The sequence below is a fragment of the Chlorocebus sabaeus genome, chromosome 14 (genome assembly GCF_047675955.1).
Source record: "Chlorocebus sabaeus isolate Y175 chromosome 14, mChlSab1.0.hap1, whole genome shotgun sequence".
NCBI classification, from domain to species: domain Eukaryota; kingdom Metazoa; phylum Chordata; class Mammalia; order Primates; family Cercopithecidae; genus Chlorocebus; species Chlorocebus sabaeus.
Genome location: NC_132917.1, coordinates 38,593,367 through 38,619,327, shown reverse-complemented (window position 1 = coordinate 38,619,327; position 25,961 = coordinate 38,593,367). Strand labels below are relative to the sequence as shown.

Below are 25,961 nucleotides of genomic sequence, written 5' to 3'. Positions count from 1 at the left end.
AAGTGACAAAGCCCAGCATGAAGTAGGAACTCAGAATACATCACCTCAATGGAAAGTAAATGTCATCTGTTTTTCGCAATCATCAAAGACATCCAAAATAGAACTTAATTAAAACATAGTATGACTGAGTGCAGTGGCTCACACCTGTAATCCCAGCACTTTCGGAGGCCAAGGCAGGCGGATCACTTGAGGTCAGGAGTTCAAGACCAGCCCGGCCAATATGGTGAAACCCTGTCTCTATAAAATTTCAAAAATTAGCTGGGCACGGTGGCGTGAGCCTGTAATCCCAGCTACTCAGGAGGCTGAGGCAGGAGGATTGCTTAAACCTGGAAGGCAGAGGTTGCAATGAGCTGAGATCACACCACTGCACTCCTGGGTGACAGAGCAAGACTCTATATAAACAAAACAAAACAAACAAACAAACAAACAAAAACATAGTTCATTCTTGTCTCAATGCTATAAGCATTCATATATGCAATCAAGTCTGATGCAACACAGCTGGTTTAGAAGGTGGCTATTTGCCCTTACTGCTAGCTAATTAAGTAATCTCACAATTTATTTGATGGTTATCAAACCAAGAAGGGTTATAAAATTCTACAAAGAAATGTATAATACTTCTGCTTCAAGAATGATCACTGGTTTAAGCTAAGCTCTCAGTTTGCCTGTGTTCTTATTAGAAAACAGTTCTTTGCAATTTTCACTCACCTCGTGCCCTGTCTCCACTGGGAGACATCACAGCATGTTTTTTGAAGACTTCTTCTTGTTTTCTCTAGAAGTTCTGTAAAAAAACAAAACGCCATTGATAATTATAGCTACCTTGCATTTTATACCATCATTTTTTTCCTATAATTTGTAATTAAAAGTTCTCATTATATATGCAATTCACTGTTGTTATAAATTTCTAGTAGGTAAAAAACATACACAGTAAAAAAGTAAAAGTCTTTGTTTCTTTTAATCTTTTAATTTTTAAGTCACTTAGTATTGAGTAAGTACAATCACCTCAGTATTCATATGTTTGGGGGACTATTAAAAATAAATTTCGGCCGGGTGCGGTGGCTCAAGCCTGTAATCCCAGCACTTTGGGAGGCCGAGACGGGCGGATCACTAGGTCAGGAGATCGAGACCATCCTGGCTAACACGGTGAAACCCCGTCTCTACTAAAAATTACAAAAAACTAGCCGGGCGAGGTGGCGGGTGCCTGTAGTCCCAGCTACTCGGGAGGCTGAGGCAGGAGAATGGCGTGAACCCAGGAGGCGGAGCTTGCAGTGAGCCGAGATCTGGCCACTGCACTCCAGCCTGGGTGACAAAGCAAGACTCCGTCTCAAAAAAATAATAATAATAAAAAATAAATAAATAAATAAATAAAATAAAAATAAAAATAAATTTCTATGTATTTAAAAACATAGCTGGAGAACTCCAACATGGCTTAGGGGGCATTGCTGAATCAGAAGAGTTCAAAGCAGTTGATGCGACCTTAAAATATTGAAAGCCACAAATCTAGAGTCTTTTCTAATTTTCCACATAAATCACCTACTTCAAGTGACAAGTGAAATCTGTTTGTAATAGGTTTTTCTTTAGGGGCCAATCGAAGTGATCTATACTCAAAATTAAGAACAAATCTATTTAGAAAACATTCTGTGATTTATATAATTTTTGCTGCAGTATAGGCAGTTTGGCCAATTCACCGAATCTTCCTGGACTTCGGTTTCCTGACCTGTACGATTGGCTTAGTAATAGTAATACTCGCCTCACAGCATGGATGTGAAGAGTCAGGGACCTGAAGCCCGGAGGGAGGGAGACTGGGATGTAGAGTGCGGGAAGGGGCAAAGCCTTACTTGGTCACCTTTTGTCATTTTATCAAGAGGCCTTTATCCTGGGTGAATCTGTTTATTCCCAGCTTGGCTTGCTCTTCTTTTCCTTTAACTTAACAGATTTTTTTTTCTTAAAAGATTACTTTTGTACATAATGCTGTACTTTGTCTAAAGGAATATAAGAGGCCATGTAAGGCCAGATACTGGCTCTGACAGACACTGCTAGTTGCCACCCAGGATTCATTCTTTTTTTTTTTTTGGAAACCCAGTTAAAAGACTGTATTCTCCCTCTTCCTCACAGCTAGTGTAACCATGAGTCTAGATTTCTACCCATGCAATACAAGGAGAAACACTGAGTGACCACTGGGAAGTTTCCTAAAATGGAGAACACATCTTTTTTCCCCATTCTTCATTCTTGCTGGCTGAACACCAGTGAGATAGGTGGAGACCTAGCAACCTTCTTGGACCAAGAGTTGATATACTAAGGATGGCAGAAGAGCAAGATGAGAGGAACCTGGGTGCCTCACACCAAGGAACTCATCTAACAGCACTGGACTGCCTACCTTTGTGGGGTTGTTTGTTTGTATGTTTGTTTGTTTTTAATGTAAGAGAGAAATACACTTCTAGCTTGTTTAAGCCCCTATTCTTCCCCCCCCCCCACCGCCCCCTAACCCCGGCATATACAGATTAACCCAACCCTTACTGATATGCTGGTCTTCTAGGAAGCTATCCAGAGCCCAAAAGCAAAAATTTTTTTTTTTTTAATAAAAGGTAGGTTTTCCCTCTGAAGCCCAGGCTGGAGTGCAGTGGTGTGATCGTGGCTCACTGCAGCCTCAACCTCCCGGGCTCAAGCAATCCTCCTGCCTCAGTCTCTGAGTAGCTGGAACTACAGGTGCATGCCACCATGCCTGGCTAATTTTTTGTTTTTGTTTTTTGTTTTTGATAGAGATGGGGTTTTGCCATGTTGCCCAGGCTGGTCTCGAATTCCTGGGCTCAAGTGATCCCAGTGTCTTGGCCTCCTAAAGTGTTGGGATCACAGATATGAGTCAGCCTGGCAAGAACGATTTTTAATTCTGGAAAGTTTTCTTATATTTCCTTGGAGCCTACGTGTGTTTTCTGCTAATTAACAACAAAGTCTTCAGTCTTCAGACTTCAGAATTCTTCACTCCAGCCCTTGTTTGTGCCCTGTCTCCTTTGAATTGCCTACATTTTAGATACTACTCACTCATTTGAGCTCCTCAGACAGAAACCTGGAAAACGAGGCAACTCGATCGGGAAAAAAGAGGAAAGTTTGCCTAAAATTAAGTTTTTAGGGGTTTAAACAGAGTTCACATGCATTCAACAAGTATTTAATAAGCATATACCATATAAAAGGCATTGTACCAGGTGTTGGGAGAAATGCAAGGATGTCATTGTTTCTGCTTCCAGTCTAGTAGGGAAGATGAGACACACAAATAACTGTAACATGTCATGGATTGTGACAAATGAAAAAGAAAAGTGTAAAGTGCCTAAAATTTTCAGAGAAAAGACGTATTCCCTTGTGGGGATTAGAGAAAGCTTCATTAAGAAGACAGGATTTGAGCCAGGCTTTGCACGATATGTAGAAATGGTCAAAAGGGGATCACCAGAGGGGCCAGGCACAGTAGCTCACACCTGTAATTCCAGCATTTTAGGAGGCTGAGGCAGGTGGATCGCTTGAGCTCAGGAGTTCGAGGCCAGCCTTGCCAACATGCTGAAACTCTGTCTCTACTAAAAATACAAAAACATGGTGGCGGGTCCTTGCTCTCAGGAGGCTGAGGCAGGAGAATTGCTTGAACCCAGGAGGCAGAGGTTGCAGTGAGCCGAGACTGTGCCACTGCACTCCAGCCTGGCAACAGGGTGAGACCCTGTCTCAAAAAAAAAAAAAAAAAGAGGATTACCAGAGGAACAAAGCACAAGGCCTAGGTGGACTTAGGAACCCTAGGGAGCAAGGCAAGTAGAGTAAAAGGTGAGGTTAGACAGGTAGATTGGGGGCAGATAGAGGGCCTTAAATCTCTTCTTTGGAGCTTGCTCTGCAGTGGAGAGAATGAGTCATTGAAAATGTTTAAGCAGTGGTATAACAAGATCACATATCTCTGGTAAGAAGATGACTTTGTGGCATGGTAGAGGAAAGAGCAGCTGCAAAGAGGCCAGTGAGCAGGCAACTTTAATAACCCAAGTAAGAGATGATGATGACCTGAATTAGGGAAGTGACTCTTAGAAAGGAAAGGAGGGCACAGATAGAAGTAACATTTCAAAGGTTGCTCCATGAGCCAAACGTATGCTTCACCCAAGAAAAAGAGTTGGATAGTCACTCTCAGATTCAGAAGGAGGAAATATATCCATAAGATAATTTTTAAAATTACTCTAAACTTATTTGAACCAGAAGACTAAAAGCAGGCTGAATATGCTATAATAATGAACTTGTTGGTTCTACAATTTTAGCAGAAGCTTAACTTTTGTTTTTCCCATATGTCAGTTGGGGGTGCACTGACTAACCCTGCTACGAGATGGGGAAAGCACATTTAAAAATATCTCAAAAAAGAAATACAGCCATCCTTTCTTTCCCATTGTTCATCCTTTGCCCAGGTGTTACGGTACTTAGCTGATGTCAGTTAGGTTTTTCCCCAGTTATCTATTCACCACCTTTAGGCATCATCTCTACCCACCCCACCTACTCACACACTCCATAAGAAAACCAATGAAAATTTATGAGGAGGAGATTTTTTAGAGAGCGTAAGAATTTTCCAGTATTCGCTTCTTTATTGCTCGCTAAAACCATGCCAACATAGCCTGGGGAAAGGTGGAAAGGGCTGGCATTGCCCCATATAAGGGAATTATATCCTCAAATCATTTGAGATAAGTAGGCCCCAAAGACAAATCCACAACAGTTACTTCCTCATTCTCAGGAAATAAATTCTAGAGATTTCTTCAAATGGATACATTTGAGAATCCGATTAGCTGCCACTTTCTCTTTTTCTGATTATTTTAGGAAGACTCAAACAGATGTTAATACTTACTACCCTGTCTTGTTGTCAATAAAGGCACGAACAGACAACAAAATAATCACGAACATACCAATCACAAGAGTGCTTCCTGTAATATTAGCATTTATGATTTGTTTTGTTCATCTTATTTGGGGCATTCAAAGTGCTTTACAAATAACATAATGAGGGTTTTTTTTTCCGTCCGTGACTCCCAAGGTGATTCCTGGCACTCTCTAAAGGAACAAGTGATTAGTCAAGTCCTCGGGGTCCAGCAGCAGTAGTGATGCATGTTGGTTAAACTATGTTTCACACTCATGTAAATTGCGTGTGGGGAGGTGGGGAATCTTCCACACTGTCCTTGAGAAGATTCGCAAGAATTATGAAAAAGATTCTTACATTTATAAAAATCCAAAGAGAAATATTGAACAAATCATACTCCAGTCCTAAAATCAAAATCTAAGGATCCTAACCTGTGGTCCCAGGAACAGGGTTTCAGGTTACCTGTAAATCTCCTGAAATTATATGCAAATTTTTGTGTAATTATACCTTTTTTTTTTTTTTTTTTTTTTTTTTTTGCAGAAATGGTGGACTGGTTTCTGAAGATTCTAAAAGCAATTCTTGACACCAAAAAGGTTAAGAACTGCCGTCATTAAAGAAAAAGAAAGGAAGGAAGAGGGAGGGAGGAAGGGAGGAAAGGAGAGAGGAAGGGAAGGAGGAAGATCAGTTGATCTCTGTATCCACACTGCTTAGTTTATTAGTGGCCTGCTACATTGAAGTACACCCTTATACACAGAGAAAAGGGAAGGTAAATAAAGGGAATTAAGAAAAAGTTAACAATAAGGCCGGGCATGGTGGCTCACGCCTGTAATCCCAGCACTTTGGGAGGCTGAAGTGGGAGGACTGCTTGAGATCAGGAGTTCAAGACCAACCTGGGCAACATGATAAAACCCCATCTCTAGAAAAAATACAAAAATTAGCCAGGTGTGGTGGTGTACACCTGTGGTCTCAGCTACCTGTGGGGGCTGAGGTGGGAGGATCGCTTGAGCCCAGGTGACAAAGTGAGACTTTTCTAAAAAAAGAGAAGAAAATAAAAAAAAAACACAATAGTATGATCATCTTCTTTCAAAAGCCTCCAAATTTTCAAATGAGTTTAGATTGCATTTTCAGAGCCCATGGTATGAAAAATGTAGACATTAATTAATTAAGTTTGTGAAAAATGTTTAGAATAAATATTAATCAAAAACTTTTTTATCTAGTATAAATTTCTGATCATTATGTTGAATCCTTCAGAAGTAGCCTTCAATGAAATAGCTATCCCATTTACAGCAATATGATTTTGTATTAAAAGGGGCTATTAAAAATATAAAAGGGTGATATAAAGAGAGATTTCTACATATTCAGAATACTATTTCAGCATATAAAAACTCACATAATTCCAATACTAATTATAATAGAATGCTATTCTCACTTAAGTAAAGACAGTGTTTAAGTGAAACTCAGTTCTTCTCATTACATGCCAAAGCCCCATGAAGTGCTTAGAATTATGTTTCACCAATAAAGCCCCCATGTAATTAATCAGTACACATTTCCAATCAGGATGTGTTTTTTGTTCTGTACATGGAGGAGTGAATGTTGAAGATTCCTCTATTCCTTTTCTGTGTTAGAAAGGAATAAACCAATCTCCCTCTATCCCTAATCTTTTTCATTCTTTAATTATTCTTAATCCCAAAGAGGCATGTCCATGTCAGATTTATGCTGCCTAGCATCCTTTCTTTAAGACTGCTCTCAAAATTTAACTCAGCTTCAACTATATTTATTAATATGCAGAACAACTTCAGTCTCCAGTTTACTGATAACCTGCAAAGCGCAGTTAAGACAGAATATAAAAATTAAGCAAGGAAATAAATGAAGGTTTTACAAATTGTTATAACTTTTAAATAAAAGTTATTTCTTTGAATGGCTACCTTAAATAAATGTTAGCATATATCGAATTTAAATTAGTACACCATATGGTAAGGATTGATGGGTTTTCATCTCTTATAAAATTGTTTCCCCTTTCAGTGCCCCTTAAAGCATATAAAAGCGCATACTTACCCCATGTTGCTTGCGGTGATTATATCATCCTCAGATCAAGGCTTATCTGGGTTCTGAATTAACTTAAAGGTTATAAAAAGAAGCAGTAGAGAGGTTTGACTTCCCCTGAAACGAGACCGTAGTATGCTAACCAGGCTTTTAAATGATGAAAACTAGTGTCTCTTCTAATTATATAAGCTCCAGGTCAAATTCTAGCATCAACTAATCAAATAACTGAACTGCATTTAGTTTCAATGAGTAAAAGGAAGAAACCCATTTAGGAGGAATATCTTTGGTGTATTAGAAAATTGAAAAGTTGTACATTGAAAAGTTATTAATATAGCAATACAAGTTAAATATTTTAAGAGTAAAATGTATATCTTGCTGCCTTAAGTAAATTGAAAAAAATTAGGGAAAATTTAGTTTGCAGCAAAACAGATACTTTTCTATATTTTCCAGAAGTTTTTGAATTTAAATTATATGTCCTGGTCCCTGAAAACATCTTCTCACCTTATCTTAACTTGTCCAGTATTTAACTCTTCATAAATTTCCATATAATAATAATATTTAATTCTAAAGCCATGCCAGCTAATGTTAAGCAACATATGCAAAACTGTCCAGTTCTTAAAATCTATCTTTGAAAACTTACAAATAGGGTGTTTTGAAATTAACCATAAAGGTATTATTATGAGAAACTAACTAACATGCCATTTTTATTTTAACACTTTAGAAGACATTGCAACCCAAATTTGTGCCAGTACAGCAAAAAATAAAAATATACATTTTTTGGCAATGATATATTGAGAAATACAAATATTCAGAAGATTTTGAATAGAGAAATATGACAAAGAAGTTATCTATTGCATACATTATTTTTGTCAGTTTTAGAATATAGCGTTTCAGCAAAAAACATTCAGGTCTTTATTGTAATTTTTAAAATGTAGTTGACATATACTGCTCTGGAAATGTTTAAATTATTTTATGTAAAAAGTAAAGAGATTTTCTGGACATAGAATATATGACAACACACAGATCTACTTTTTCAGAAATTGAGACATAATTTACATATCATACATAAAATTTGTCCCTGTAAAGTGAACAATTCAGTGGTTTTTAGTATATTTTCAAGACTGTGCAACCATCACCACTGTCTAATTCTAGAAACCTCATGCCTCCCAATTCCTTCCTCCCCTGGCAACCACTAATCTATTTTCTGTCCCTAAGGATTTGCCTATTCAGAGCATTTCACATAAATGGAATCATACAATATGTGGCCTTTTGTGACTGGCTCCTTTTACTTAGTACAATGTTTGTTTGTTTGTTTGTTTGTTGTTTTTGAGATGAGGTTTGGCTCTGTCACCCAGCCTAGAGTGCAGTGGCACGATCTTGGTTCACTGCAACCTCTGCCTCCTGGGCTTAAGCAGTCCTCCCAAGTAGATGGGACTATAGGCATGTGCCACCACAGCTGGCTAAGTTTTGTATTTTTTGTAGAGATGGGATTTTGCCATGTTGCCCAGGCTGGTCTCAAACTCCTGGACTCAAGCGATCCACACACCTTGGCATCCCAAAGTGCTGGGATTACAGGATGAGCCACTCTGGCCAGTACAATGTTTTTGAAGTTCATCCATGTTGTAGTATCAGTACTTCATTTTTTATGGTTGAATAATATTCCATTATGTGGACATTTTGTTTATACATTCATTAGTTGATGGACATTTGGATTGTTTCCAGTTGGGGCTATTATAAATGTCTTAGTCCATTTGAACTGCTGTGAGAAAATACCTTAGACAAGGTAATCTGTAAACAACAGAAATGTATTGCTCACAGTTCTGGAGGCTGTTAAGTCCAAGATCAAGGCACTAGCAGATTTAGTGTCTGGTAAGGACTTGCTCTCTTCTTCAAAGATGGCACCTTCTTGCAGCATTCTCTTGTGACAGAAGAAGCAAGCAATCTCCTTCACATCTCTTTCATAAGGGCATTAATCCCATCTATGAGGGCTCTGTCCTTATAACCTAATTACCTCTTAAAGGCCTCAACTCTCAATATTACCACAGTAGAGATTAGGTTTTTGTTGTTGTTGTTGTTTTTAGACAGAGTCTCGCTCTGTTGCCCCTGCTGGAGTGCAGTGGCACCATCTTGGCTCACTGCAGATTCTACCTCCCAGTTTCAAGCGATTATTGTGCCTCAGCCTCCCGAGTAGCTGGGATTGCAGGCGCACACCACCATGCCTGGCTAATTTTTGTATTTTTAGTGGAGAAGAAGTTTCACCAGGTTGGCCAGGCTGGTCTCAAACTCCTGACCTCAAATGATGCACCCACCTTAGCCTCCCAAAATACTGGGATTACAGGCGTGAGGAAATTAGGTTTAAACATGAATTTTGGAGGGACACATTCAGACTATAGCAATGAATAATGTTGCTATGAACATTCGTGTACAAGTTGATTCCTTGCGTACATACCTAGGAACTGGTGAGTCATGTAGTAACTCTATGTCTAATATTTTGAGGAACTGTATTCCACAGCAGCTGCACCATTTTATGTTCCCACCGCAAATGCATGAGGGCTCCAATTTCCCCACATCATTGCCAATCTTTGTATTGTCTGGTTTTTTTTTAATTTTTATTTTTTTAAAATATAGCCATCCCACCAAACAATGCATGTTCTCACTTAAAAGTGGGAGCTGAACAATGAGAACACATGGACACAGGGAGGAGAACAACACACATTGGGGCCTGTTGCGGGAGCAGGGGAAGGGAGAGCATCAGGAAAAATAGCTAATGCTTGCTGGGCTTAATACCTAGGTGATGGCTTGATAAGTGCAGCAAACCACCATGGCACACATTTAGCTATGTAATAAACCTACACATCCTGTACATGTACCCCAGAACTTAAAATAAAATAAAATAATAAAATAAAAATAGCTATCCCAGTTGATGTGAAGTGGTATCTCATGGTGGGTTTGTGGGTTTAAAGTGCATTTCCCTTATGAGTAAGTATATTAAGCATTTTTTTGTTTACTTATTGGCCATTTGTATATCTTCTTTAGAGAAACATCTATTCAAATTCTTTGCCCTTTTTTTTTTTTTTTGAGATGGACGTCTCGCTCTGTCACCCAGGCTGGAGTGTAATGGTGTGATCTCAGCTCACTGCAACCTCCGCTTCCCATGTTTAAGCGATTCTCCTGCCTCAGCCTCGTGAGCAGCTGGGATTACAGGTGCCCGCCATCACGCCCAGCTATTTTTTGTATTTTTAGTAGAGATGGGGTTTCTCCATGTTGGCCAGGCTGCTCTTAAATTCCTGATCTCAGGTGATCTACCTGGCTCAGCCTCTCTAAGTGCTGGGATTACAGGTGTGAGCCACTGCCCCCCACTTCTTTGCCCATTTTAAAAATTGTTTTTTATTTTTATTTTTTTTATTGTTGGGTTGTAAAAGTTCTTTATAAATTTTGGAAATCAGACTTTCTTTCAGTGTCATAATTTTTATTGCTATGGTTTCTGGAAATCTGGAGGTAGCAGTGAGCTCAACCAGTGGGGTGGGGGTGAGAGAGAGGACCACAGGACTACACCTTTATTAAGGTCCATGGATGTTATCCCTTAGGCTTTCCTTCTGGGGTTGTGGATTGGCTAGTTTAAAGAAAACACGTGGAAAGAGGGAACTTATTTTTGCATGACTTATGTTGACCTTTAGGTTTTATCATGGTCAGCACCTGTGAGATGTGTTGGGTTTGGGTCAGCAGGGTAAGGAACAAGTGGGCTGTATTGCAAACAACTACAAGGGGAAGGAAAGTTTTAACTAGGCCAATAGTAATGGGATATGACTGGACGTCAGACAACTTATGTCAGGCCTAAAAATGGATGCTGAGGCAGCGGCTATATTAAGCAAATTTCTGACAATCAGATATGATTTGCAAGTATTTTATCCCATTGTGAGGATGGTATTTTCATTTTCTTGATAGTCTCCTTTAATGTATACTTTTTTAAAGATAGAAGTAACAAGAGTTAGCATCCTTGCCTTGTTCCCAATCTTAGAGTAAAAGCTTTTCAATTTTTCACTGTTGAGTATGATATTAGCTGCGGGCTTTTTATATATGACCTCTGTTATGCTTAGGTAATTTCCTTCTATTCCTAATTTGTTAAGAGGTTTTTTTTTAAATAATGAACAGGTGCTCAATTTTGTCAAATGCTTTTTCTGCATCTGTTGAGCTGATTATGTGATTTTAATCCTTTATTCTGTTAATGTGGAATATCACATTAGTTGATTTTCGTATGTTGAACTATCCTTGCATCCCAAGGATAAATCTCACTTGGTCATGGTATATGACCCTTTCCAAATGTTGTTGGAAACAGGGGAAAATCTTCATGACATGGGTCTTCGCAATGATTTCATGGATAATGACACCAAAAGCACAGGCAACAAAACAAAAAGTAAACAAGTGGGACTACATCAAACCAAAATCTTCTGCACAGCAAAGGAAACAATCAACAGAGTGAAAAGGTAACAACCTACAGAATGGGTGAAAATATCTGCAAATCATATATCAGATCAGGATTTAATCTGTAATATATATAAGGAATTCTTACAACTCAATGGTAAGAAAAAATTAATAACCTGATTTAAAAATGGGTTAGGAACTGAATAGACATTTTTCCAAAGAAGACATATAAATGGTCAATAGGTATTTGGAAAAATGCTCAATGTCACTAATCATCAGAGAAATAGAAATCAAAACCACAATGAGATATCACCTTATACCAGACAGCATGGCTATCACCAAAAACAAAAAACAAATGCTAAGGAAGTGGATAAATTGAACCCTTGCTGTTTCGTCTCTCTAAACCCTCAAATCCTTGGCTGGAATTACCCCAAAAGCAGTGGCAGGGGGATTTCCCACAAGGGAGTCTCCAACTGTCCTGAGATAGGGCTGGCTGGAATACCAAAGAAAAAAACTCTAAGCTCTAGGGTGATCAGTCCAAAGAATGTATTAGGGAAACTTCTGTACAGAGTGCTGCAGCAATCGCTGAGAGAGAAAATGAATGTTATACCCAGGTATGTCTGCAGCAAGGGGATCAGAGTCTGGAGTTTCTATGACAGTTTGAGAAATTTGGCTCAAGGCTGGTGGCCACTTTCAGTGTTTTGAGCAACAACCCAAATACCTTTCTCATTGCCTGGGAATGTTCAAGGCCCAGTTTGCGTTCAAGCCTGCTGAGAAAAACCTGTAGCCAGTCGGGTCACAGAGTAGTCAAAGTACTCTGTGATTTTCAGTAAGGGCAAAGAAAGAAAGTGGGAAGAACTGGATTACTATACACTTGCCTATTGTTGCTGGGAATGCAAAATGGTGCAGCTGCTATGGTAAATGCTATGGAGGTTCCTCAAGAGATTAAAAATATAACTACTGTGCTTGCTTTGGCAGAACATATACTAAAATTGGAATGATACAGAGAAGATTAACATGGCCCCTGTGCAAAGATGACATGCAAATTTGTGAAGTGGTCCACGGTAAAATAATAATAAATAAATAAATAACAAAAAAAAAACCTATTGTATGAGTCAGCAATCCTACTTCTGGGTGTTTATCCAAAAGAATTGAAGCCAGATACAGTGGCTCATGCCTGTAATCCCAGCACTCTGGGAGGCCAGGCAGGTCAGGAATTCAAGACCAGCCTGGCCAACATAGTGAAACTCCATCTCTACTGAAAATACCAAAAAATTAGCCAGGGGTGGTGGAGCACACCTGTAATCCCAGCTACTTGGGCAGCCAAGGCACAGGAATCGCTTGAACCCAGGAAGCAGAGGTTGCAGTCAGCCAAGATCACGCCATAGCACTCCAGCCTGGGCAACAGTGAGACTCCTCTGTCTCAAAAAAAAAAAAAAAGAATTGCTATCAAGATCTCAAATAAATATTAGTACCCTAAGTTCACTGCAGCACTATTCACAATAGCCAAGATGTGGAAACAAAACGTCCACCACAATGAATAAAGAAAATCTGGTATATACATACGATAGAATACCATTCAGCCTTAAAAGAGAAATCCTGTGATTTGTGACAACATGGATGAACCCTGAGGACATTATTCTAAGTGAAACAAGCCAGTCACAGAAAGACCAGTATTGTATGACTCCACTTTTAAGTATGCGGTATTTAAAATAGTCAAATTTGGCCATGTTGGGTGGCTCACGCCTGTAATCCCAGCACTTTGGGAGGCCGAGGCGGGTGGATCAGGAGTTCGAGACCAGCCTGGCCAACATGGTGAAACCCCATCTCTACTAAAAATACAAAAATTAGCTGGACATGGTGGCACATGCCTGTAATCCCAAATACTCGGGAGGCTGAGGCAGGAGAATAGCTTGAACCTGGGAGGCGGAGGTTGCAGTGAGCCAAGATCACACTGTTGCACTTCAGCCTGGGCAACAAGAGTGAAACTCCATCTCAAAAAAATAAAAAATAAGAAAAATAAAATAGTCAAATTTGTAGTATCAAAGAGTAGAATAATGGTTATCAGGGGCTGGGGTAATAGGAAAACAAGAGGTAACTAATAAAAGGCCATGAAGTTTCAGTCAAGCAAGATGAATAAGCTCTAGAGATCTGCTGTATAACATTGTACCTGCAGTCAACAATAATGTATTGTACACTTAAAATTGTGTTCATTATCCTTAGCAAGCTAACACAGGAACAGAAAATTCCAAACACTGGGGCTACCTGAGGGTGGAGATTTGGAGGAGGGAGAGGATCAGAAAAAATAACTATTGGATACTATGCTTAGTATCTGGGGGACAAAATAATCTGTACAACAAACCCCTGTGACATGAGTTTACCTGTATAACAAACCTGCACATGTATGCCTGAACCTAAAATAAAAGTTAGAAAATAATAAATAAATAAATAAAATGTATTATAGCCTTAAAAAAATTTTTTTTCAAAGAGGGTGAATGTCGACCAGGACACACAAGCACAAACTAAAAAAAAAAAAAAAAAAAGACGACAAAACTCAAACAGAGGATTGGAAATCAACTTTGCCAAGATTTGGATGATTCTGCCATAGTTATTATAATAAGCAGACTGAATTGAATCGTGTAATTTATTTTAAACTAATTGTAAGACAATGAAAATAAAGTTCAAAAAGACGTAAGGAAGTGATGGTTTTATTGGGCAAACTTATAGGGGTAGTGTATGAAGTCATTTCAAATAACAGATTAAGTTGCTTTCCTTACAACTAAAAGCTTCAATTACTACATTTAAACTTTAATTTAACATTAAATCTACAATGTGAAGCACATCTACATGTGAAGTTTTAATTTCAGGTCTGGAGCAGCTGTAAAATGAAAGTTACCACTCCATTCTAGTCCTCGGATATCAGTATATTCCCCTTCACCTTCTACCCTGCAATAGTAGATAATAAGTTTTTCATTAACAAAGACAAATAATTTACAGTCCAGATATAAGATTGTCTAGCATAATATATACTGTGTCTGAAGCATTATATCTTTTACTTTCAAGCTTTGCTTTTAAACCCAGCATCCTGCCTTCACATACTACAAAAAAAAAAAAAAAAGAAAAAAGAAAAAGAAAAAACAAGTACTATTCCAAACAAACACAATCAATTATTTGGTGTCCAAGATTTTAGGATCACATAATCTAAGTTCAAACAAAACCAAAACAATGAGTTAAAAAAATGAAGAGTTTACATTGGCTCTCTAGCTTAATTACTTCATTTATTCAACAAATATTTCTTGACCATCAATGATGTTTGAGGTGCTATGCCACTGTACCGGGCCTCCAACAATTTTTAGAAACTATATTATAAAATATTTAGAATTAACTAAATATAGTATTTAAGCAGCTGGGCACAGTGATTCACACCTGTATACTCAGCACTTTGGCAGGCTGAGGCACACAGATCACTTGAGGTCAGGAGTTCTAGACCAGCCTGGCCAACATGGTGAAACCCCGTTCCTACTGAAAATACAAAAATTAACTGGGTATGGTGGTGTGCACCTGTGGACCCAGCTACTTGGGTGGCTGAGGCAGGAGAATCGCCTGAACCCAGGAGGCAGAGGTTGCAGTGAGCTGAGATCACTCCACTGCACTCCAGCCTGGATGACAGAGCAAGACTCTGTCTCAATAAATAAATAAGTATTTAAGCAAATGTACCAGAAAATAATCTTTCAGAACTGCAGTGATTTTTTCTTTATTTTAAGCTTACCTATTTTCATTGAAATTTCCAATATACTTTGCCCCAGTTGGGAATGTGTAAGTCCCCAGTCCATGAAACATATTATCCTTAAATTGTCCTTCATATACTGCTCCTGAAAAATGCTCAAGTCTTCCAAAACCATTCATCTGTTTGTAACAAAGGAAATTACCTTAGAAACTAATCTTCAGTTTCCCAAGAACCTTTCAAAAATGTACAAATATAAGTCTATCATCTGCTAATTATTACTTAATCAACTTTGTATTGTCCTTTATTTCCATAGTATAAAGACAACATTTTTATCATTTTCCTTCATCTGTGTCTATCTGTGAAGCCCACTAAATCAAATGTTCTGGATCTGGGGCATTTGAACATCAAGGGGTCCATGATGAAGATAATAGGGGTCCTCAAGATACCCTGAATGTATCAGAAATCTTAAAGGGCAACCAGTTTAGTTAGTTCAAGAAACCAGTACAAAGTAGTTGTTAATAATTCAAATTTGGATTCAAGCAGACCAAGGTATACTTTCCTGTTTTATCATTTACTAGGTGGGCAAGAAACCTGAGCCTGATTTTCCTCATTTGTAAAATAGAGTATTAATGGTACCCAGCTCATGAGGGTGTTACGAGGATTAAATGAGAAAATTATGTAACAGATTCAGCTTTACTCAATGAATAGGAGATGAGAAAGATAATAACGATGATTAGCTCTCTGCAGTGAGTTTAATATTACTCATAAGTTAGTATGTGTTAATATGATCATTTGTTATTTTTATTATATAGTCTACTCATTATAGGACTTTTTGATTAATGGTGAAATGCCTGGAATCATTAAACCCAGAGTTATTTATCCACTGCCAGTATTAAAAACAACAACAATACCTTGTCATCTTTCCAGCTTCCTGTGTAGACAATCCCATTAGGAGTGGTATGAATACCTATTCCATTTCTCTCATAGATTCCAGAAGATGTTCTTGTACAGTCGCCATCTAAACGAAGGAGAAATACTGAAGATTATAAATGAGAAAAGTTATATCTGGGCCTAATCGCAACTACACCTCATGGGTTTCTTTGGCTCCCTAGCACTGAAACCAGTGAGACCGGAGATGAGTAAATCCATGGACGTACAACATCTTGTAACAAGTGAGACTCAAAGGCCAGGAAGATTGACAGATTCCATAGGTTTCCAAGGCATATCGTCTAGAGTTAACAGTGGAGTTTTGATTTTAACATCTCTTTATCTATTAGGATTTCTGTTATCTTAGTTAATAAAGTTAATATCCTAATAGTTTTACAAAATTTAAGTCTCTTTTTTTATTCTTAAGCTATTTAATTTTCTGTACAGAAAAAGTAATTGCAGTGTATGCTTACCATATTTGTCTCCATTTGGAAAGATAAAGCTGATCTTATACACTTCTGAAGCTGTTTTAAAAGATTTAAGAAGAATGACATAAGTTTACTTTTTTTTGATAGAGGCAAGGTTTCACTATGTTGCCAAGGCCAGTCTCAAACTCCTGGGCTCAAGCCATCCTCCCGCCTCAGCCTCCCAAAGTGCTGGGGTTGCAGATGTGAGCTACCACATCCAGCCAAATGTAAATATTCTTATGTCATAAGACCTATAACCAATGTGCTTTCAACACTGTCCAAATGGACTTACTTCTCAAGATCACAGCATATCATGATTACTTGGCATTTCCATTGTCTAATGTAGGGTCCTGGGGAAATAAACAATTTTGCCTACATGATCTCCTTTAAAATTTATTTATTATGATACCTTTATTAATATATAATTCACACACCACAAAACTACCTTTAAAAGATACAATATCACGTTTTTTAGTAGATTCAGAGTTGTGCAACTATCATCACAATCTAATTTTAGAATATTTTCATTATCCCAGAAAGAAACTCTGTACCCATGAGCAGTTACCCATTACAATTCCCCTCAAACACCCCTCACCCCACAACCCCAAACCCCTGACAACCGCTAATCTACTTTCTGCCTCAAGGATTTGCCTATTCTGGATATTTCCTATAAATGAAATCATACAATATGCGGTCCTTTATGTCTGGCTCTTTTCACTTAATGTTTCCAAGGTTCATCCATGTTGTATCGTGTATCAGTACTTCATTCCTTTTTATAACCAAGTATATTGTATAAATATGTTGTACAAAAATAGCATATTTTGTTTATTCATTCTTCAGTTCATGGACATTTAGGTTGTTTCCAGTTTGGGGCCATTATGAATAATACTGCTATAAACACTGATGTAAATTTTTAAAACATACAGCTTCCTAGGAGTAAAAAAAAAAAATTGGTGTACAAATTTTTGTGTGGATATGTTTTTATTTCTCTTTGGTAGCCCATATGGTTTACTGATTGTCCCACAGAGGTAAGGCGGAGTGAGGAATCTTTAAATTGGCAGTAGGAAGAAATGGAAAATAAAGATAGCAAGTGGGGAAGGGCTGGTAGGTCCACACAGAATGAGAATGGTATGGAGACCAAGTGGAAAAGGAAAAAAAAGGGCCACAAGACTGAGGGGGACTCTGGGCCTCAGATCCCTGGACACTTAGTGGACTAAAACATTAGAAACTGTATTTTCCGATACTGAAGAAAACTTATGTAGAGAGGGTATGCAGGCATATCCTCTGTGGCTCATCCTTCAGAATCACCTGAGATGCTTCTAAGTTTCTTCTCTCTACCCCACATCTACTGAGTCAGAGTTTTTATGGGTGGGGCAAGGGAATTTAAAAATGAATTTAGGTGCCAGTTGAGAAAGGCTAGAGGTTCATCCCCTCTGAGGAAACAGAATTAACACAATAGGTAGAGGACTTAAACTGTAATATCCTCAGAAAGAAAGGGAGAGTATTAGTATCTTTGAGATTGGAACAGGTGATTATAAAAAACAAAGAACAATTAGCAATCCAGGAAATGAATAATATAATAGGTGAAATAAAACTTCTTAGAAAGGATGAATAGCAGAATAGATACAGTTGAAAACAAATTAGTGAACTGGAACATTAGGTTGAAAAATGTGCTTAGAAAGTAGCACAAAGTGCGAGTGAGATGGCTGGAAAAAAAATTTTTTTAATTAAAAAACGCAAGTAGCACAAGGAATTTTAAAATAATGGAAAGTGGATCCAAAATGCTACTGTCAGTCTAATAAGAATTCCAGAGGGAAAGAATAAGAGATATTTGAATAAATACCCAAAAATTTCTCAGAACTGAAGAAAATGACTGCTTGGACTACAAATGGGAACTAAGCAAAATCCCACACCTAGACAGGTTACAGTAAAATTTCATGACATAAAGACCAAAGGCCAGTTAGGCTAGTTAAAAACAAGCAAACAAAAACCACATTACCTACAATAAACTACAAAGGACTGACATTAGCAACAGTGGATTCTTAAAAAAAAAAAAAAATAGCACTTAGCCCAGTGTCTAAACTCTGTAAATACTAGCTATTGTTTTCTTGTAGCCCCAAGTCAGGTATGGGCTCTCCCACAAAGCCTTTCTTCAAACTCAGACTCCTTCAGGAGCCCCCACAGCACTCTGGGCCTATTCCTACTGTCGTACTTAGGGTTCTATCAAAACCATGGCTTTGTACCGGGATCCCCTATCCCACCCAGTTCCTCCAGCCCACGAATGGCGGATTAGTCAAATCTCTTCTCACCATACTGTCCGACTCTGTGTTTAGTACTAATAGTAACAGAACGTCTAGTGAATGAAGGGCACTTCGGAAGCAATCGTTAAATGCCTATGAAGCAGAGCATTAAACGTAATCATATCAGAAACTGGACTGTTTTCAATTGCCACTAAAATGCTGTACATTCGAAACTTGGGAATGTCAGAGCTAGAGGGAACCTCACAGAGACCGCCCGGCACCATAGCGGAAACTGAGGCCCAGGGAGGTTGGCACGCGCCTCGGGTGTCTCAACAGCGACAGATCAGAGCTAGATTCCCAGACCAAGGGTTCCCCCGTGCCCCTCGGCTAGACGGTTAGGAAATATGTCACACCCCTACAGGAGTTACCGGAGGCCAAGCAAGTTCTGACTCCACGCTAGTTCGACTTAAAGGAGCCCTTCTCTGCCCGGGTCGTTGGGAGGATGGGCACTCACTTGGCCGAGAGGTGTTAGAGAGATCTTCCAAACTCTGCGACTCCCCCTGGGCGGCCAGCTCTGCAGCCGGGAGAGAACTAGGCGCTAGGACAACCCCAGGTGCGACTTGGTTGCTGGGGCGACTGGACACCTCTCACCCGGAAGCGAATACGCGAGGGGCTGAAGCTGAGCCAATCAGAAGGCGCCAGGGCTGTGCCGCTGCAGCTGGGCCACCGCAGGGCTGCTCCAAGTGAGAACCGGGAGGGTGGCCAAGCCTTGTGGGGACCTCTGACCCTTGGGCAGCACCTCCCGACAGCTGGCTCGGGACCCAACTCTGCGAGCCAGGTACGTCTTCCACTTCTGCGGACAAGTGATGCGCGTTGTGCGCGGTCTGCGCGTCGCCCTGTTTGTCAGTGTGTCTGCCGCCTCCTGCTCCAGGAGTGGTCGGGATCTGAGGAGCATCGCGGCCCAGTGTTTCATCCTGTCTGCCTGGGGCGGGTGAATCTGGACCAGCAGGATCCCAGGCCCCGGGACCGGACCAAGGCGGAGCTCTGCCGCTGAGGTTGTGCACGCTCAAACTGCAGTGCGGGGGCGGTGGGGCTAGGGGACGAGGCGTGAAATTCAGGCTTGGAGCAGGCTAAGGGGTTGATTGAAGGGGTCAGGCTCCGTTCCCTGTCTCTGTCTGTGTGACTTTTTTGGGGAGAAGGGTGGGGACGATGTGAATTCGAAAAAGGATACGAGATCTGGATATCGGGATGGAGCTGGTTATATTGTGATCAGTCAGAGATCTGCCTGGGAGGAGGGTAGTGTGTAGTCACTTTTCAGTGCCTTGGCTGTCAAACAAAGAATACTCTTACAGCCAAACTTAGGTCCCTGTATCCATGGTGAAGAAAGATAGTTGGAATCGTCCCGGGCTAGATGGAATAGATAGTGGAATCTAACCACGTGGATTATACAACCTAATTCCTATTGCCTGGAAAACTTTGGGAGAGTGGTATTGGATACCATTACAGTCAGCAAATCTTCGTTTAAAATTTTGAGCGCATGTCTCAGATCTACTTGTAAAAGCAACATTTTCTGGATTGGTGTGAGACAACTTGTTTTGAATCAGAGTAAGTATCCTCTTGCTTTTTCCTCATGTTTCCCAGTACACAAATTTACCTGGGCTGCATGGTTTTTGAGAGGAAGTTCTAATCTGTCTGTTAGATTTATTTCCTTTCCGTAAATTTTAGAAATCATAGGTAATTACTGATGCACAACCTTACAGAATTCAGTTTGACCTGTTATTTTTCTTGCCTGTTAAAATTTTAATGACTCTACATTTTTGTGAGTAAAGTTGACATTTGAACAACATGGTTTTGAACTACACGGGCCCACTTATGGGTGGATTTTTTCCAACCCAACACAGATTGAAAATACAGTATTTCAACTAGGCACAGTGGCTCATGCCGGTAATCCCAGCACCTTGGGAGGCCAAGGTGAGAGGATTGCTTGAGCTCAGGAGTAGTACGAGACCAGCTTGGGCAACAAAGCGAAACCTCATCTCTACTAAAAAAATTTTAAAGTAGCAAGGTGTGGTGGTGCGTCTGTGGTCCCAGCTATTCAGGAGGCTGAGGCAGGAGGATTGCTTGAGCCCAGGATATCGAGGCTGCAATAAGCTGTGATCGTACCACTGCACTGCAGCCTGGGTGATACAGCGAGATCCAGTCTCAAAAAAAAAAAGAAAGAAAGAAAGAAAAAAGAAAAGACAGTATTCTTGGAATGCAAAACACACATACAGAAGGCCGGCTTTTCCTGTATGCAAATTCTACAGGGCTGACTGGAGGACTTGAGTATCCGTGGATTTTCGTATACATGGGGTTCTGGAACCAATCCCCTGTGTATACTGAGGGATGACTATTTCTTGGCTCATTCTCTCAGTTTCTTCCGGATGTCCTTTAAAATGTGATCTCAAAGAGGCCTTACCCAACCACTCTATCTAAAATAACTGCCTCAAGGTTTTTTTTTTCTCGATAACACTTAAGTAATAATATATATCTATTTGTTTAATGTCTGTCTTACCCTCTAGAAGGTAAGCTTCATGAAGCAGAAATTTTGTCTTCTTTGCTGTTATATCCCCAGGATCTGGCACATAATAAGTGCTCAATAAATATTTGTGGAAAGAATAAATAGATGAATAAATCTCCATTCCCACATAAGTCATTTTTCCAACCTTCAGTCATTCATTCCACAAATAGATATTGAATTCCTACCATATGCTAGACACTGTGTTAAGGGTACAGTGGTAATCAAAATAGACATAGTCTTGTTTTCAAAGAGCTTTCTGGGAGTAGAAAGGAGAGACAAACTTAAGATAAACACTGAATACATATGTATAATCATCAAGAATTTTGAAGAAAGGAATACCTAGGAAGACCTAGTTTAATATCCACATATTTGTGAGTTTCCCAAATTTTTTCTAGCTTTTGATTTCTAATTCCATTTTGGTTGGAGAACATAGTTTATATTATTTCTTTCTTTTTAAATTTATTGAGGTTTATGGCTAAGCAAGGTGGCTCACACCTGTAATGCCTGCACTTTGGAATGCCAAGGTGGGCGGATCACCTGAGGTCAGGAATTCGAGACCAGCCTGACCAACATGATGAAACACCATCTCTATTAAAAATACAAAAATTAGCCAGGGAGCATGGTGGCGGGTGCCTGTAGTCCCAGCTACTCAGGAGGCTGAGGCAGGAGAATCACTTGAACCTGAGAGGCAGAGGTTACAGTGAGCCAAGATTGCACCATTAGCACTCCAGCCTGGGCAACAGAGCAAGACTCCATCTTAAAAAAAAAAAAAAAAAAAAGGTATTGAGGTTTCTTTTATCACCTAGCATGGTCTATCCTGGAAAATGTTTCATGTGTACTTGAGAAGTGTGAATATTTGTCTATAGACACTTATTAGGTCTAGTTGGTTTAGAGTGTTGTTCAAGTCTTTTATTTCCTTGTTGATCCTCTGTCTAGTTGTTCTACCATTATTAAAAGTGAAGTATTGAAGTCTCCTACTATTATTATTGAATTGTCTAATTCTCCCTTCATTTCTATCAGTTGTTGCTTTGTGTATTTTGGTGCCTTCTTATTAGGTACATATGTGTTTTTAATTGTTATCTTTTCCTGACAGATTAACCCTTTTGTCATTAAGAAATATCCCTATCTCTAGTAACATTTTTTGCTTTCAAGTCTATTTTGTCAGATATTAACATAGCCACTCCACCTTTCTTGTGGTTGCTGTTTGCAAGATCATCTTTTTCTATCCTTTTACTTTTCATTTATTGTGTCTTTGAATTTAAAATGCCTATCCTGCAGACAGCATATATTTGGATCCTGTTTTTTAATCCAGTCTGACAGTCTCTGTCTTTTGATTGGACTGCTTTATTCTCTCACATTTATTTTTATTATCTGTATACTGGGAATTACATCTAATTCTAGTCTACTTTTGGATGTCTGTATGTCTCAATGTCTATTTTTTCCTCTGTTCTTACTTTATGCTTTCATTTGCATTTAGTCATTAAGTGAATATTTTCTAATGTAGTATTTTTGTGATCGCTTTGGGATTTATGAACAGCTTCAGATTTATACTAGCTTAATTCCAGCAATATTGCTATGGTTTGAATGTTTATCCCCAAAGTTCATGTGTTAGACGTTTAATTTCCAATGCAACAGTATTAGGAGATGGGGCCTAATAACACGTAATTCAATCATGAGGGCAGAGCCCTTATTAACGGATTAATGTCACTAGCATGGGAGTGGGTTAGTTATAGCAAGAATGAGTAATTATAAAATAAGTCTGGCTGCTGGTGCCTTTCTCTGTATCATGCCCCCTTCTGCCTTCCATCTTCCACCATGAGATGACACTCAGCAGATGCCATTGTCATGCTCTTGGACTTCCCAGCCTCCATTACCATGAGCCAAATAAACTTCTATTGTTTATAAATTACCTAGTCTGTGGCATTCTGTTATAGCAGAAAACAGACTAAGACAGATATATAGAAGTATTACTTTTATATAGCTCTATTCCCTTCCTCCCTTTTATAGTATTATTATACATATTATATCTATTAATGTTATATACCCAACTATACTTATTACAAGTATTACTTTACTGTCTGTAGTCATTTTCTCAGCACAGTACAATTATGCTCCCACCAATCTTTGTGCTGTTATTGGCAAATATATTACATACATATTACTTTCCTGTAGGTTACAGGCCCAACGTTATATCATGTACATCTTATTTTATATAATTGCTTTTTAAAATCATTTCAGAGGGAAGAAGAAACAATACATTTATACTGGTTTTCAAATAAATAAATGTCCAATATAAATCTGGATTTTTAAAAATACTTACACAATTACCTTTGCTCTTTGTTTTTTCATGTAGATTTAATTACCATCCAGGGACACTTGCTTCAACTTGAAGAATTGTTAGTATTTCTTATGAGGCGAGTCTATTGGCAACAAATTCTCTCAGTTTTGTTTGTCTGAGAAAGTTTTCATTTTACCTTCATTTTTGAAAGATAGCTTTTTTTGGTTAACTATTTTTTCTTTTTCTTTTTTTTTTTTTTTTTTGAGACAGAGTCTCACTCTGTCACCCAGGCTGGAGTGCAGTGGCACGATCTCAGCTCACTGCATCTTCCGCCTCCCAAGTTCAAGCGATTCTCCTGCGTCAGCCTCCCGAGTATCTGGGACTACAGGTGCGTGCCACCACGCCCAGCTAATTTTTTGTATTTTTAGTAGAGATGGGGTTTCACTGTGTTAGCCAGGATGGTCTCGATCTCCTGACCTCGTGATCTGCCCACCTCAGCCTCCCACAGTGCTGGGATTACAGGCGTGAGCCACTGTGCCCAGCCCTATTTTTTTCTTTGAGTACTTTAAATATATATGTCATTACCTTCTGCCCTCCATTGTTTCTGTGGAGAAATCAGTCATAAATTTTATTGGGGTTCCCCTCGTAAGTGATAAGTTGTTTTTCTCTTACTCCTTTCATGATTTTCTCCTTGTCTTTTGACCTTCAACATTTTTGTTGCAACTTATCTATTTTGTGGATCTCTGTGTTTATTTTCTAATAGTTGGAGGACATTGAGCTTCCTGCATGTAGAGGTTATTGATTTTCAGTAAATCAGAGAAGTTTTCTACCATTATTTCTTTGAATATTTTTTGTGCTCGTTTCTTTCTTTCCTTTCCTTCTGGTATTCTAATTATATGTGTATGATACCCTTGATGGTGTCCCACATTTTTCCAAGGCTCTGTTCACTTTTCTTCATTTATTGTTCTCTCTGTTTTCAGCTTGCATAATCAATGTCAGTCTGTCTTCAAGTTCATCAGTTCTTTCTCTTGCTAGTTCATGTTTATGGAGCTTCTCTAGTGAATTTTTAATTTCAATTATTATACTTTTCAACTCCAGAATTCCCATTTGGTTCTTTTTAATATATATAATTTTTTATCTCTTTATTGATGTTCTCAATTTGATATGACATTGTCATCAGACCTTCCTTTACTGCTTTAATTGTGCATTCCTTTATTTCTGTGAATATACTTACAATGACTATTTTGAAGTTCTTTTCTGTTAAATCTGACATCTGATCTCACTCATAGACAGTTTGTGCTTTTTCTCCCCAGTGTATGGGTCATACTTAAGCATTTCTTTGCCTGCCTTGTCACTTTTTGTTAACTGGGCATTTTAGATAACACACTGTAACAACTCTGGGTACTGATTCTCCCCTTTCAGGGGCTTCTTATTATTTGCTGGTTTACTTTTTAGTGACTGGCTAGAATATTTTAGTGAAGTCTATTTCCCTCCCACGATTTTAAGCCTCTGTTGTTGCTCCTCTGGGAGGCACAGCTTTGGGTATGCCCATGGTTGATTGCTCAATTGTTTTCAACAATGTTCTGGAGAGTAAATTCCTTTACAAACTAATCCAACCAAACTATGGCTTCTGTGAAGCAATAGTTTCTGAGATCCCAGTTTAATACTTGTTCTAATCCCAAAAAGGAACTTCCTAGTGGTCTTATTCCTTGGTTTGCTTCCTGCAAACTAGTTGGCCAACAGTCCAAACAGTATCTTCATTTAATCCTGTAATCTTCCTTTCCCTACAACCTCACTATTCTTGAAAGCACCTTTAAGTTTGAACTTCTCCACACTCCATTGTAAATGGAGTCGGTCCTTTGGAAAAAGATTAAGAGTTATCTGTTTTTTGGCCTACTTCCCTTTTGCCCTTGGCACAATCTCTGAGCCCAAACTGTGTTCCTGATAGAGCGTATATACATTTAAATTTTGTCAAACATATATTAAATTCATGGAAACTTCTCAACTGGATTTTTTAAATCCTATACTAGGCCGGGTGTGGTGGCTCACACCTGTAATCCCAGCACTTTGGGATGCTGAGGTGCACAGATCACTTGAGGTCAGGAGTTTGAGACTAGCCTGACCAACATGGTGAAACCCCGTCTCTACTAAAAATACAAATATTAGCTGGGCATGGTGGCAGGCACCTGTAGTCCCAGCTACTCCAGAGGCTGAGGCAGGAGAATTGCTTGAACCCAGGAGGCGGAGGTTGCATTGAACCGAGATCGTGCCACTGCACTCCAGCCTGGGCGACAGAGCAAGACTGCATCTCTAAATAAATAAATAAATAAAACTCTAAATTAGACCTAACCAAATGAGAATCTAGGATTACTTTCTTTAGTTAAGAAATCTGTGTCAGAGACATTCAATAATATTAGTCCTGAGGTAGAAGTGCTTGTAAAT

General features: G+C 39.0%; 3 protein-coding genes and 1 non-coding gene across 17 annotated transcripts in view; 2 read left to right on the top strand and 2 right to left on the bottom strand.

Annotated features, from left to right (window-relative positions):
* ARHGEF33 (Rho guanine nucleotide exchange factor 33) overlaps positions 1 to 13,835 on the bottom strand; it is a 92,003-nt gene extending 78,168 nt beyond the window's left edge. For 5 of the 12 annotated variants that reach the window (XM_038006824.2, XM_038006827.2, XM_038006825.2 and 2 more), the window contains exons 1-2: positions 6,911 to 13,834; positions 706 to 778 (exon numbers count right to left, since the gene is read on the bottom strand). The gene's annotated coding sequence lies outside the window, so the exon portion shown is untranslated. Of the gene's footprint in view, positions 1 to 705; positions 779 to 6,910 lie in introns of all 12 variants that reach the window. The other 7 variants (XM_007970878.3, XM_038006830.2, XM_038006829.2 and 4 more) reach the window with 4 other exon arrangements.
* Positions 12,283 to 12,389, top strand: LOC119627372 (U6 spliceosomal RNA). The gene has a single exon (XR_005243575.1). It is a non-coding gene; the product is annotated as a U6 spliceosomal RNA (small nuclear RNA).
* A 177-nt stretch (positions 13,836 to 14,012) lies between the features above and the next one.
* Positions 14,013 to 19,636, bottom strand: MORN2 (MORN repeat containing 2). Its single transcript, XM_007970877.3, has 6 exons — positions 19,468 to 19,636; positions 19,196 to 19,327; positions 16,448 to 16,498; positions 15,959 to 16,065; positions 15,090 to 15,226; positions 14,013 to 14,266 (listed from the first exon to the last, which is right to left on the bottom strand). Exons 1-6 carry the CDS (start codon positions 19,634 to 19,636, stop codon positions 14,164 to 14,166), a joined length of 699 nt encoding a protein of 232 aa, XP_007969068.2. The 3' UTR covers positions 14,013 to 14,163.
* The window catches only part of DHX57 (DExH-box helicase 57), a 75,046-nt gene continuing 68,455 nt past the window's right edge, over positions 19,371 to 25,961 (top strand). Inside the window, exon 1 of one of the 3 annotated variants that reach the window (XM_007970874.3) lies at positions 19,371 to 19,519. The gene's annotated coding sequence lies outside the window, so the exon portion shown is untranslated. Of the gene's footprint in view, positions 19,520 to 19,679; positions 20,287 to 25,961 lie in introns of those variants that run through there. The other 2 variants (XM_007970876.3, XM_007970875.3) reach the window with 2 other exon arrangements.